At 59.1% G+C, this 14,652-nt stretch overlaps 1 protein-coding gene across 3 annotated transcripts in view; it reads right to left on the bottom strand.

The window, feature by feature from the left end:
- KCND3 (potassium channel, voltage gated Shal related subfamily D, member 3) overlaps window positions 1–14,652 on the bottom strand; it is a 197,134-nt gene that overhangs the window by 8,896 nt on the left and 173,586 nt on the right. For all 3 annotated transcript variants that reach the window (XM_005860005.2, XM_005860006.2, XM_005860004.2), the window contains exons 3-4: window positions 5,468–5,630; window positions 30–131 (exon numbers count right to left, since the gene is read on the bottom strand). In XM_005860005.2, coding sequence (XP_005860067.1) covers window positions 30–131; window positions 5,468–5,630 — 265 coding nt within the window. The remainder of the gene's footprint in view (window positions 1–29; window positions 132–5,467; window positions 5,631–14,652) is intronic.

Here is a 14,652-nt window from a genome sequence, read left to right as displayed (position 1 = left end):
CCTCCCCCCACCGCCCACCAGGCACCGACCATCAGCTCCAGAGCCTCGTTGAGGAGCCCGTTGCGCTTGCTGTGCAGGTAGGCATTGGAGCTGCCTGTCTTGGCCACACGGATCCGGGCAAGGCGGGCCTTCTGTGATGGCAGAGACAGAGTGAGGTGTAAGGACAGGGAGCCCGGCCGGGCCGAACCCAGGGAAGCTGGGTTCCCAGGTGATTTGGAGGCGAGGGAGGCGGCCGCTGCTCCCAGCCTCAGGGGTCTCCGTTCATGGACCCTGGGCCTGGGCCTGACGCTGGGTCAGGGTCAGAGTGCCCAGGGGTTTCCACTCGCCTCTGTGGCCGGGGGTCATCCTGGCAGGAGAACACCGCTCAGCCAAGCCCCCTCCTTCCAGGTGTCCCGACCTTTATGGACTCAGCTATGGCTACTTCTCATCTCCCGCAGGCTGCACGCCCTCCAAGGAGCACAGGCCAGGGCGCCCCCTGCAGGCAGCAGGTGCCCACGCACCGATAATCACAAGAACAGCAGTGTGTGCACACGGGCCTCCACACTGCTTACCTTCGCACTTACTGCGCAGGTGTGTACGTTCTGTATACTGACCTTGTTACTGTCTCTCCCTCAGAACATAAACTCCGCGAGGGCAGGAGTTTGCTCACTGATGTACAGATGGATGTACACTGCATGTCTGCCCGGGAGTGGACGCATGCGCGGATGTGTCAGCATATGCCTTTGGTTGTTTTGCTCTGGCCTGTCGGTGGGAGAAGCGTGGGGCACGTGTGTGTGGTAGAGGGAGGGTGGAGCGCATTTGCAGACAGCAGCCCTGCAGGAGGACGGGGACATCTCATGCGAGCCCCTCCTGTTTGCGAGGCAGCGGGAGGGGCCACAGAGAGGCCAGAGAGGAGAGAGCTTCGGGAGAGGGAGAAGGCGCCAGGAGAGGGGTTCCTGCTGGTTTAGAAAAAAGCAGGAGGCGTGCACTCTGGTAGACCCAGCCCTGAGAGCAGGAGCCCACAGGCACCCAGACCCCCCTGGGGCAGAGGGCCCTCTTGCCTCCAGGAAAGTCCACAGGTAACTTCAGCGTGGCCTCCGAGCGGGAGGGGAGCCCAGGGAAACTGGCCGTTTCCATTGCTGCCCCTCCCCAGCTGGGCCTGCCCACAGGCGGCAGGGGCTCCGAGCAGGCTGCCAGCAGGACAACTTCGACCTCGTTTCCTGGGAAGCTGCCCTGTGGCCAGCACGTCCCCGTAGGGACAGTTCAACACCCTTTCTTGGTTTCTAGAAGGGAAGAGGCCAGGACTTGAACTTGGGTCTGCCTCTAACTGCTGAGGCAGCTCGCTCCCCTGGATGGGGAGGACGAGAGGGCATCTAGGAGAGAAAGGAGGGCAGGTAACCCTCTTCTCTTTCTGAGCAAAGACCATTCAAGCCCAGGACGATCCCCGTCCGGGGTCCTGCTCCAGCCGTTCCCCCAGCATCTCCATTCAAGCCAGTCCCTTGTCGGGGTGCAGCTGGTACTGCTTTGGGTGAGGACTGGTAGTTGAGAGTTGCATATGGAACCCCGATTGTGTTAAGCTCATCACAGCCTTACATAACTTGATCACACCACTTAGCGCCCGGCTTCCTGGTGTCTGGGGTCTGTCTCCATTACTTTCCAGAGATGAAAGACTCTCCTCTGTGGCACTTCTTTTAATTTTATCTTACCCTGGGCTCCATTAAAGCAGCAGATTGTCACATCAAATGTGCTGTAGCGTTTCATCATTTCCCACCCAGGATAAAGAGGTTCGCACTGTTTACAGAAAAACCCAGCACCTGAAATTGGGTGGGGCTCCTGAGGGCCGGAGTCTGGGGCTCATGGACATTTCTCTCTGGCGGGTAGCAGAGCTTCACGCTGAGCGTGCTCAGGCGGGGCTGGTGATGGCCCAGAGGGAGGAAGCCACATCTGGGTCAGAAACCCACGATGAGCCCTAGCCAGCTTGGCTCAGTGGATAGAGCATCAGCCTACGGACTGAAGGGTCCCAGGTTCGATTCCGGCCAAGGGCACATGCCTGGGTTGCGGGCTCGATTCCCAGTGGGGGGTGTGCAGGAGGCAGCCGATCAATGATTCTCTCTCATCATTGATATTTCTCTCTCTCCCTTCCTCTCTGAAATAAATAAATATATTAAAAAAAAACAAAAAACCCATGATGATAAAGCCGCTGCAGGGGGCTCACTCCTCCATGGCCATGAGGACATGAGAGTTAACAGAGTTTGAGGTCATCTAGGCTCTTCTAAAGACACGAAACGGCCCTGGCCGCATGGCTCCACTGTTTGGAACACTGACTGTCCCGTGCACCAAGGTTGCAGGTTCGATTCCCAGTCAGGGCACATACCTAGGTTGTGAGTTCGATCCCAGGTCGGGGTGAGTACAGGAGGCAGCCGATCGATGTTTCCCTCACGCCGATGTGTGTGTGTCTCTCTCCCCTTCTCAAATCAATAAAAGCATATCCTTGGGTGATAAAAAAGAAGTGGAAGATGCGAGGGGAAGTGACTGACCAGGGTAAGGCAGTGAACTAGCAAGACCAGCTCAGACCTGCAACTCCCAGCACAAATGTGGCCTCCGGAACATCCCTCTTCCCAGAATTTCAGCTCCTGTCAGACAAGTTTCTAAACGTGCTGCCAATCCCAGGAAGCTGCACTTTCAGCAGATGTGGGGTCACTGGGGTTGGAGGAGGGGCCTGGGCGGAGGGTGCGATCCCCCACCCCCACCCCGGGAGCCCTCCCGCTGTCTGGCTGCGGCACCCTGTGGCCCTGAGACCGGGTACCTCCTGCCCCAGAAATAGAAAAGCCCAAACAGAACAGGCAGCCACACTCAGGCATGAACCCCAGAGAAATGTTCACATGGAACCTACACATGGATGTTCACAGCAGCCTGACCTCTGAGAACCCACAGTGGCCTCATCCCAGGTGCCCCTCAACAGGCGATGGTAAAACCGGCACATCCACAGCACGGTGCCGCCCCGCCAGCAAAGGGACAGCTGGATGCACACTCCTGGCTGAGTCTCCAGGACTCACACGAAACGATCAGGTTGCCTACTGGACAGCCCATTCATACGACCTTTTGAAATGGAAACATTTGATAAAGGGAGGACACAGGATTTTCAGAGGTTAGGGGTGGGGTGGCTTACGGGTGGGAGGGTGTGGTTATAAAAGGGGGTGGGGACTAAAGCACAGACCTACAGAGGAGAGAACGTTGTAGAAAACCACACGCACCCCAACAACTAAAGCGGAAATCTGAATTGGGTTGACTGATGGAGCCCATACGATCAGTTGTATCAACGTCCACACCCTGGTTGTGATAATCTTACAAGTGCTTGTGGGTCTATAATCTCAATAAGCATTTCCAGTAAAATAAAGAGATGGGCAGGACCTGGAGATGGGGACCAACTGCCCCCCCAGACGCGCCCCGTCTGTCCCCTGCTCCGCTGCCTCCCCTGATCTCCAAGTCCCACGGCTCAGAACAGTCTGAGGCAAACATCATGGAGTGATGTCCGTAATCACCCCCGAGCACAGCAGCCGGCATGACGCTGAGGCTTCTGGGCTGAGCTCACCGTTGTGGCTGTTGAGCCGAGTCTGCAGCCTGGGCTGACCTCCCTGCCCCTCTCCACGCCCCATGACGTCCCCTGGACCCCCTTCCTTGCCTCAGATCCTAGGAGCAGCAGCATCCCCCTATCCTTCCCCTGCCCCTCTGCATCCTCTCCCTTCTCTCGGAGGGAAGCCCGAGGTGAAAAGGTGGAAGACAAGCTGAGCAGCTTGAGGCGAGAGTATCCAGGGAAGTGAAAACTGCAAATATTTACTCTGACTTCAAAGGGAGCCTGGGAAGGAAGGGGGGAGGGACGGACGGAGGGGGCAGAAGGCTGGAGCCTGGGAAGGGAGAGAAGGAGGGGCAGAAGGAGGGGGCCTGGGAAGGGAGAGGAGGAGCGGGACGGAGGGGCAGAAGGAGGGGGCTTATCTGGCTGCAGTGGCAGAGAAGAAGGTGCCAAAGCCGATGCCTCTGGATTAGTCACAGGATGAGCCCTGAGAGTCCACGGGGAAAGGGCCTGTTCCACTCCGTGTGCGGATGGGGTGCTCCAGGAAGCGGGGGGGCAGGGGGTGCCAAGGGAAGGGAGCTGCTGAGCGGGTGGGCACAGCCCTGGCTCTGGGGGAGCCGAGGATTCCGTTGACCCTCTCCTGCTCGGCCATATCCCTGTCAGCCCAGCCCTGGCCCTTGGGGCTCAGGCTCCCGGATGCGGGAAGGAGGGCCCCGTGTTGCCGGCCCCTTGCCTGGGAAGGCGCAGTGAAGTCAGGGCTGGTGCACGTGGGCCTGCTGTGCTGACGGGCACAGGGCAGAGAGGAGACTATGTCTGGGGTGGCTGGCAGGGGAGGGGGAGCCCTGACCTTGGGTGAGGAGGCAGGAAATGGGGCTGGAGGCGGAGGGGACAGCACAGAGCAGCCTGGGCCTGGTCACAGGACTCACCTGGGGCAAGAAAAGCCGAGGCTCCTCAGCACAGGCCACACGGAGGCGCCTGCTGGGATGGGTGATGGAGTCTGTAATCTGGGCTGTTATTAAGGGTAATGACCTGTCAGTCACACCCATTGGAGCTGGCGGCCTGGGCCTGGGCTTTATGCCGTTGGGACACAGACCCCTCTGCAAGTCCGGTGCCTCCACTGAGTCCGGGGCCCTGCCACGGGGGGGCTGCCCTGTGTGTGCAGGGCCTGCACGCAGTAGGTGCTCAGTACATGTTTGTGGAGTGAAATGAAAGCAAGAATGAAGTCGGGACACAAAACCTCAGCCTCCATGAACGACCCTTTCAGCCAGGGCCCTGGCCACTGTGCCCAGAGTCCGCCTCCAGGTGAGAGGCTCCGACGGGTGGACACCCCCTCGGCCCTCCCCTCTCCTGGTGAAAGTCACCGCCCGGCGCCAGGTCGGCTGTTCAGGATGGAAGGTGGGGCTGGTCAGGACGGGCGGCGCCTCCCCCTGCCCTACCTGCCTCAGAGGGGACCCTGGACACACTGAACTCCCCAGGGCCCTGGCTCCGCTCCTGCTCTTGGCGGTTCTGGGCCTCGACCCTGAGCTGTGGTGCCTGAACCTGCTGTGCCGTTCGTCCCCGACTCAGTGGCCTCAATGTTCTCCTTCAGAGGGCTCATTTCTCTCTCCGTGAATTTATTCCTGTCCCTGTGCTTTGCCGGTACCGAGAGCGGTGATGTCGGCCCGGCAGCTCCTGGTGGGAGGGCGGAGGGGGCCGGGCCACGGGAATTGTACGGAATGTCCAGGAGAGAATCGGCTCCTGGGTCATGAGGGCTTGTGGCCTGGCAGCTGACGGCGGGAACGCATGGTGGGGAAGAAGGGACTCGGCCACCTCCCTTTCCAAGCCAGCGGGTGTCCAAGCCGGCTTCTCCCAGGATCTCCGGCGGCAGCCTGACTGTGAGGCCTCTGGCCCAGCCCCGCCCGCCCGGTCTCGGCTCACCTTCTGCGCCCTGCGCTTGTCCGCTCTCTGGTTCTGGTGGTAGATCCGGCTGAAGTTGGAGACGATCACGGGCACCGGCAGGGCGATGACCAGGACGCCGCTCAGGGAGCAGATGGACCCGAATATCTTCCCGGCGATCGTCTTGGGCACCATGTCCCCGTAGCTGAGGGGGGAGAGCAGGTGTGAGGAAGAGGGGCCGTTTGGGAAACAAGTCGGGCTCCCCTGCCAATCATTCACTCATTCACTCATTCATTCAGCAGCTGCTGAGGTGCCTCGTGTGTCAGGTACTGAAGTAAGACCTGGGAATGAACAAAGCAAACAAGATCCTTATGCCCCTCGAGCCAACATCCTACAAGGGCAAGGCCACAAACAGGAAGTGAATTCATGAAAGCACCTCGACCTGTGGTTACTTCCATGAAGGGAAGAGACACAGGTGCCGCCAGGGAGGGGACTGTGGGCAGGAACCGCCGCGGGAACATTTAAACTCATCTTAAAGGGGAAGCGCGTGCCGAGCCGAGGGAACAGACAGCACGGAGGCCTGAGGTCCAAGGAGCTTAGCTGGTTCTAGAAAAGGTTAAAGAGCCAGTGGGGCTGGAGGGAGGAAGGGAGTTATACAAGGGGGGGAGGGGAGGCAGGCAGGGGCCCGACCGCACGGAGCACGAAGAGCCACGGATGAGCCTTAACCAGAGAAGCACCATGGTCTCACTTATGATACTGGCATGTGCCAAACCCACCTGCCGACCGAGACTCCTGCCTTAGAAAGCACTTCGCACACTGACCTCACAGCCCCAGGAACTGCGAGCCTGGCGTCCTCGCTCCCATCACAGATGCAGCGTGAGGCTCCGAGGTGCCCTCGTTTGGGTACAGCTGGGAGGAAACCCACTTGCTTTCATCTTTTCTAGAACCCGCACTGAGCGAGGGCGGACCACCAGCTCTGAAACTCGGCCTGAGGGCCGGGAAGCCATTTCGGGACAGAGCCGCTCTGAAGTGCTTCACTTGGTCATGGCGGCAGCTGCCCCAAGACCGTCAGCCCCCGCAGCCAGAGCCTCTCCTCCAACCAGTGACTCTCCACAGCGGTAAGCGTTTAGCCTCTTTAGTGAGATAATTGAAAGATTATTAAGCGAAGAGCAAACAGGTGCGACTCCTTCGGGAGAGCCAGAACAACAACGCCCGGCTCAGGGGTCTGGACGAGAAACAGGCTTAGGATGACCAGGAATCGTTGCTGCTGAAACAGTGAGGCTCAAGGTCGCTTGTCCTGAGAGGGGACCACGGAGTCCTGGGCTCCACAGAGATGTGGGGGTCGGGGGGAGAGCGGAGAGCCAGCTGGGAAGAATGAAGTCCTCACCTGTGAGCACTGAGGGCTCTGGGAGGACAGGCCGGTGGTTGGCACGTATTTGCTGAGCGAACACATGATCTCGTTTAAGCCTCCCTCCCTGTGAGTCGGCTCCTGTCTCGAGAACGGCCTTCCTTCTCCTTCAGTGTCCAGGCCCTTTGTCCCGGGCAAGCTGTCAGCCATGTCCCTGATGTTGAGGCTGCGATAGGTCCTCTGGGGACCCGGGTCCAGGTCTGCCTTCTCTGCCACGTGCTCAGGGGCGTGGCTGAGGACTCGGCTTCTGGAGCTGGAGACCTGGGCTCAAGACCCGCCCAGCTCCACCAGAACACGAACGCATGACGTTGGACCTGTGTCCTTGTCTATAAAGTGAGTGGCCTAGGTCCTAACCCTGTAGCGACATACACAGCTCTATAAACAAGAGGTGCTGCTACTCTTGCCCAGGCATCCTGGTAACCATGGTCTCTGTTGCTGACCTTGGGACACAGCTGGTTGTCCCAAGTTCAAGTGCTCCCAGTGGCGAGGACGGGGCTGTCCTACGGAGGTGGGTCGTGTTAGCCGGAACCGACTGAAAGACGGACATCGGGCCGGTGACCGTGGACGTAAACGAAGCGAGGCAGGAACGTGTAAGAAAGTGCCCGGGCTCCATCTCAGAGCGATCGAGCGGGTGGGGATGCTGAGGGCAGCGGAAAGGTTGTCCCCCCACCCCCGCCCCCGGCAGAGAGGACGGGGAGGGAAGCTACGCCCACCATGGGGCAGATGGTCTGCTGGCAAGAGAAGACAGAAACAGAACAACTCAGCTCCTAGGCGCGCCTGGCCTTCTCCACGGAGAGCAGGCTCTGTCTGGGGAAGGCTGGGGCGAATGTGGGTACAGAGGAGCTTGAGGGAGGGGACAGGGGCGCAGGCCAGTGCCACCTGGGTCCCACCTGAGGGAGGAGGAGCGTGCAGATCGGGTCAGGGGACCGCCGCCATGCTCGGCGAGCAGTCACAGCGCCGCGGAGAAATGCCAGGACCAGAGAAGGAAACGGGTGTATCGATGTTTGTAAAGAAGGGGAGAGGAGCTAAGAAACCACGGACCAGCAGGCTTGCCCTCCATCAACTCTGCCATCAGGTTGCCGGCGGGATATGAGAGCCGATGAAGGGGGCAGCTGGCAGACACGGGAAATGAGTTGTATTGTGCACCAGGCACGGATCCTCCCAAATGAACCCCCATTCTGGTTTTGAGAGGGTTCACCTGCTGGTGGATCAGGAGACTGCTGCTGTCCTACTGCGTCATGATTTTGGCAAGATGTGTTTGTTCTTGGCCCAGTTCTTTCTGCCCTTGGCAAGCGGGAGGAAGGTGGTGGGGACGGCAGTGGCTGGTGGGGGCTGGACAGCCATCTGCAGGCTCCTGGCCCTTCTCAGAGACCACCACGGTGGGTGCTCGGCCAGCAAAGGAAGCTCAGGTTCCCGTGTTAGAAGGGTCCCCAGAAAGAATGGGCCTGACGTGAGGTCTCCCATGGCATGTTCCAGGATTTTCCAACAGCGTGTACCGAGCCCGAGGGAGGCAGCCTGGCCTCATGACAGAGACGAGGCTGGCGTCAGATCCGGGGTTAGTTATCTACCTAATTCCGGGGGCTGGGATGATTGTGAGAGAATTTAGGAGCAGGCCTTGGTGGGAACAGTAAATCCTCTATGAACAGCCAGTGTGGTGGCACCTACTGAATCTGGGAACGGTGTGCCTCCCCGATTAGGACATCAGCTCTGTCCAGAGCTGCTGGTCCTCAGAGGAGCCGCCACGTCTCCCTCTGTCCCTGTCCCCTCTGGTCCCAGCAAGTTCGGAACTGGGCACCTGCCTCAGGCGGGGACAGCGCTCCCACCACGGAGAACCTGGCAGGGCCCCCTGGACCCATTTTCTAACAGCTCTATGGAGACATAATTTACACACCATAACATCTGTCCATTTAAATTGCACAATTCAGTGGCTTAGTGTGTTTACAGAGCCTAATTGTGGAACATTTTCATCACCTAAAAAGGCATCTCACAGCACAGCAGTCGGTGACCTTTCCACGCCCACCACAGCCCAGGCGACCACTAATCTACGTCCTGTCTGTGGATTTCCCTCTTCTAGACATTTCTATCAGTGGAATAGGAGCATGTGACCTTCGCATCCGATTTCACGTAGCGTCACATGCTCAGTGTCAAGCCCATCCATGTGGTAGCGTGTCTGTATGGACAGACAGCATCCCGCTGAATGGATAGACCACATTTTGGTCATTCACTCATCAGCTGATGGCCATTTGGGTTGTCTCACTTCTTGGCTATTATAAATAAACTCTGCTACGGAAAGTTGTGTATGAGCTTTGGTGCGGACTGAGCTTTCATTTCTCCAGGAGTCCGCTGTGACATGTTTAACAGTGTGCGGGCCGGGCAGACTGCTTTCTAAAGTGCCCGCACCATTTTAGAAATCCGTTAAAGATTGGGCGTGCCAGCAATCCGTTAGGGCTCCCATTCTCTGTCTCTTCACCAACACGGTGACTACTGCCTTCTGATCCCAGCCATCCCAGCGGGTGTGAAGGTATCTCACTGCATTTCCCTGGTTGGCTAATGAGGTCGGGCACCTCTTCCCCTTCCCTGGATTTTCACTCTTGAGACCAGATCAACCTCCTTCGAAGAAGTTGAAGCTGCAACAAACAAGGCTCCGGGCTGCCCACAGCCATGCTTTCTGCATCTGGGAGGGAGCCAGGCTGTCGGTAGAGCGGGAGCCAGCTGACACGCAGAAGGGGGTGATGGGAAGGGAAGTCTGATGACGTTTGGGTTCCTCTGAATTCTCTCTGAGGCCCAGCTTCACTTAGCCTTTCCTGCAGCTCAATCCCTCCTTGACTCTGCAAGTTATTATGTTTGTTTAACCTTCCGTTTGGATCCCATGATGGTGATGATATGATGGTGATGACAAGCTACTGCTGCTTTCCCTAAGCAAGCTCTTCATTTCTAAACGACAGCGACTGCGGGTCAAACCTGCCGGGCAGTGTTGACCACTCACTACCCAGCAGCTGACTGCAGTGGCCATGGCCGCGAGGGGAAGTGCTCCCCGGGGGCCCCCTGGACAGTCCTAATGGCATCTATGGCCTATTTTCTCTGTGGAACGTGAGCAAAGTGAGGCGTGAGAAAAAGAAAAACAAAAAGCGTCTTGGGCTCAGACAGTATTTGAAGCTGTCCCCTTACTCCCCTTTTTGCCTTCCTCCTCTCATGCCAACCAGGGCTCCGTCCTCCCACCTCTTCCTGCTCTGTGCCCGGGGAAGGCAGGGGCAGGAAGGCCCCTCCTGGAGGTGACGCAGGTGCAGGTGGCTGCTGTCCCTGGTGAGGGCGGGGGGGCGGGGGTGCGGCTCAGGGGCTCCGGCTCTGCTTCCCACCTCTCCCAGCATCCTCGGATCCGAAGTGACGTCCGGGCCACAGGCGCAGGGACGCTCACCCTCCTAACATGGAAGGCTAATTAATTTGCATTCAGGCTTAGGGATAATTAAACCTTTTCTCTGAACTGAAGCTGCACAAACCACCCGCCTTGTACAATTAATTGCTGCCTTTACTTCCTCCTCCAGGTGCTGAGAGATAAGCGGGAGCTGAGCTCCCATCCGATCCTGTCTCGCTCAGATGGACAGGGCTGCTGTCCAGTGGCCCGATCTTTCCTGGAGGCCGGGCACGGTGCTGGGGGCCAGAGGCTAGGGCCCAGCCAAGGACACGTGCCCACTCCTGACAGGCACGCTGTTCTAGAAACCACCTGAGCCCATTCTCCCAGTCTCAGTCCCCGGAGACTTGTCCCATGGACCCCTCCACCTTCTTGGGAGTGGAGGTGACAGAAACAGCCGTGAAACAGCATGGTCAGTCCCCACGCTCCTTCAGAGACTTGTCCCCCAGGCCCGCACCACCTTGGCCCCAGGCCCCAGGCCCCAGTCCCGCACCACCTTGTCCCCCAGGCCCCAGTCCCGCACCACCTTGTCACCTGAGCCCATTCTCCCAGTCTCAGTCCCCGGAGACTTGTCCCATGGACCCCTCCACCCTCTTGGGAGTGGAGGTGACAGAAACAGCCGTGAAACAGCATGGTCAGTCCCCACGCTCCTTCAGAGACTTGTCCCCCAGGCCCGCACCACCTTGTCCCCCAGGCCCGCACTGCCTTGTCTGCTTCTCTTTGCCCATATGTTCATCACAACAGCTGTCTGCTGGGGCGGCCTCTCCGCCTTCCACCTCCCTGGCCAGCCAGCCCTGCTCAGAACGGGGGGGCTGCCTCAACTACAAATGGAGCACGGGCCACGACGGCCTCTGGTTAGTGCCAGGGTGGGAGGGAGGCACTCCCCAGGGGGATGGAGCACTGGGTTGAAGTCGAGGAGGGGACAGGGAGCTGAGACGCAGAAGCTGGGGTGGGTATGTGCCAACAGGCCGATCCCTGGGGACCGTGTGCTGCTGGTGCAGGCCTTGTCTGAAGGTCCAGTCCTGATTCTTCCCGCGCCCCAGGGGATGGCCATGGAGTCGGCGACAGACAGAGGTGGGCAAGAGGCAGAGACAGGGCCAGAGGAGCCAGCCCCTGCCGGGCAGAGGTGCCAGCGATTTGGCTGCTTGGCCCAGTGTACAGCCACCAGGTGTCCCCACTCACCACAGCACTGCGCCCTCCGCTGCCCATGGCAGATCCAATGCCTTGCTAGGTCTCATCGCCCCCCCTGGACCCCGTGTGGGCTAGCACCCGCTCCCTCATGGGGGTGCCTCTTCCCCGCCTCCCCCAGCCCCACCCTCCGAGGCCCAGGAGACTCCCTCCTCTGCCCACGTCATCTGGACGGCACTGAGTCCCGCGTCTGACTCCCAGACGCTGTCAGGGTCGTGCAGGGCTTCCAGGTGACAAGCGCAGCCCCAGCCGCGCTCGGGGTCCTGTCCACGCTGGCCTTTCACTGTCTACCCCCAGGGGCTCCCTGCACAGGCTGAGGGTCAGCCAGGCTCCGCCTACAGCTGAGAGCCCTCGGGCAGTCACAGCTCCCGGGCCTCAGTTTACCCTCCTGAAAATGGCATCGCAATGACCTACCCAGCAGGGCTGTCCTGGAAGTCACACCTGTAAAGGTTCTTTATAAACCGTGGGTGGTTTCATAAAGATGAGAGAGTTTACTATGTGTGTGTAAACTACAGTCATACACACATAATTAGCTGTAGTTATATATAAACCTGGTGTCGTCCTATGACTATATGTAACTAGTTATAACTGAGCCCTCAGTTATTCTGCATGAGACAGCCTGGTCACCTCGGCTGCTCACACTGTCGGGTTACCCATCACCCCCACTCTGGGTCATCTCAGACCCCCAGCTCCAGGACAACCAGACAGAACCGAGACGGGACAGGGCAATGGCCCGCCTCCCCATGCCAGGCCGCAGTGTGGGGAGCAGGTGGGGAACTGGCCAGGGGGCACAGAGAGGAGAAGCTGGGAGCTAGCCTGTGGGGGTGGGGGGGGGGGGGGGCGGGGGGGGGGGGGGGGGGGGGCGTGCTGGGAGGGCAGGGAGCCGCTCAGTGTGGGTGACAAGGAGAAACGCTGTGTTTTGATTAGTAAGAGCCTACAGAATCTAACACTCTGGCCTCGCCTGCTTTGTTTCAACAACAGAAAATCATTTTTCTAGACTCAGAAAAAGTTGTGTCACGCTTCCTCCGTGTGTGTGTGTGTGTGTGTGTGTGTGTGCGCGCGCGCGCACGTGTGCACGTGTGCTCGAGCACTCATTAGATGGAGGGTTCGCCAAGAACAGGGGCCCAGGTCTCAGTTAAAGCTATTGCTCGGTTGGTGGCCTTTGCATCAGGCACTGGGGACTCCAAAATGATCAGGACGGGGCCGCCTCCTGCCCTCAGGACGGCCCGGCTCCAGGCAGCCGCAGGCACGACTGTGGCGCCCGCAGCCCGGCCTGTACAGGGCCCTCTCCATCACTGATTGGTATCTGGTCCGGCCACAATGGCTATTCATGGCCCTGCCTGGCCTCCAAAGGCAGCACCGGAAATTTCAAGCAAGAATCCGCTTCCTGGCCCAGCGTTGCCCAGGGTGGACAGGATATTACTGAGATGGGGCTGGATGTGCCCAGTGGTCTCTCGTCTGCCCTTTCTCCCCCTGATGCGGGGCAGGGGGGGCGGAATAGGGGGGCTTTGCGGATCGGCTCCTGGCTCCTCCTTGAGTAAACTGGGTGAGTCCTGGTCTCTTCCTGCCCTTCTAGCTTTCATCTCCGTCCTCTGATCTGGGGTTTGGTTGGATGCCTGGGCTCAGTGGCCATTGGCCATTCGTCTCTGCCGGGTCTTGGTCCCACAGATGGGCCTTTCCCTCCCCGGAGAGGCAGGTCCCTCCTGCTGAGACCACACCTGGGGAGCAGTGGCTCCTGGTCACCCTGAGATCCGGGAGGGGGCACTGGAAGGAGCTCCACCCACTGTGCCCGAGTCTGCACCGCTCAGGCCCCGGGGCACAGGCTGGCACGCCCTGAACTCTGCCTTCTGGCTGGAGGGACGGCAGGTGTCTGAGAACTGTCCCTTCTGTTCCCAGAATGATCTACAGCCAATTAGCTGAGCCCAGGACGGTGGAGAATGCCTGTCTCCAGCCCCGGAGCCAGCAAGTCCGTGTTTCCTGGAGAGGGTGGCTGACCTCCCAGGACCCAGGAGCTGGCTTGCGGCTGCCAGCCCCAGGCTTTCATAACAGAAAAGGCCAAGGAACCCTGGCGGAATGGCTAAGAGAAGAGGACTTGGCCATAGCTTTTCCCAATGTGAATGGGAATTTCTGTGCAAGAGCCGGACTTTCCCTGGAGTCTCACAGATCGGGGTCTGTGCTGCGAAGGGCTGTGGCAGCTGGAAAGGGGGCAAGCTAGGAAGTGGGGGTTAAAATAATCGGTCTCAGCACGTGCACCCCCTCCAGCCTCCGCCTGTCACTCCTCCAGCTGCCAGGGCCCCAGGCAGGCTGACTCACCGGCTGGGCTGACACCTTCCAACACCACAATCCACATCCAATTTAAGCCGACTTTTTCCGTATAAAACTGTTGAGTAAGGGGAGAGGGGATGTGACGGTGACCGCGGGAGGCCCAGTTCCATCACTGGGTGTGAGTTTCAGCTGGAACTCTCTCCTCTGCTTCCCTGTCCTCTGCTCGGTGGGTTTGGTGACCTCGGAGTTACCTGCTCTGGGGAAGAGGAGACTCATGTTCGCTGAGTGGGGCAGGTGGGCCAGGCCCAGGGTTTTACACACACAGCTCCAGGAGCAAACGGGACAAGAGCGGCCAAAGAGTTGGTACAAAACCAGAAAAGGCTGTACTAATAGGGGAGTGACATACTGTTGCTGTTTGCTGCCCAAGTCCCAGCAACCCTGACAGGGCCTGGCACATAGTAGGTGCTCAAGAAACATGCTGAATGAATGGGCCCTGGGTTACTTGGGAGGTGTCTGTCCTGCAGCTCTGGCTCAGGGAGGGGAGTGGAAGGGGAGGGTGAGCCGGTGCTTGGTCCCTGGGTAAATGCCGTCCTTATTCACGAGCCAAACTCACTCCCAGGGCCATCAGTGTAAGGGATGGACAACCTGGGCAGGTCCCTTCTCCCTCGTATCGGCTGCAAGGACTGAGGGGTGACTGTGCTCCCTTAAGGTGTGACTGAAGTTCTATTTTTAATTTCCCCTGGAGGGACGTTACTCACCAGGAATAGGTAGCGACACTGGCATTTTTCTTTGAGAAAATTTTCTAGAGAATTTGGACTCAGAATCGCCCCCTCCCTGGGCCCAGCAGGGTGACTCCACAAAGCTGAGAGGCGGAGACGGGCAGCGACTCCGGCCCTGGGACCTGCAGTGTCACGGCCTGTCCCTCTGAGTGTCAGTCTCCCCAGTGGGTGGCAGTGC

Source organism: Myotis brandtii, unplaced genomic scaffold (assembly GCF_000412655.1).
Source record: "Myotis brandtii unplaced genomic scaffold, ASM41265v1 scaffold131, whole genome shotgun sequence".
NCBI classification, from domain to species: domain Eukaryota; kingdom Metazoa; phylum Chordata; class Mammalia; order Chiroptera; family Vespertilionidae; genus Myotis; species Myotis brandtii.
This window is presented reverse-complemented; position numbering and strand designations above follow the sequence as displayed.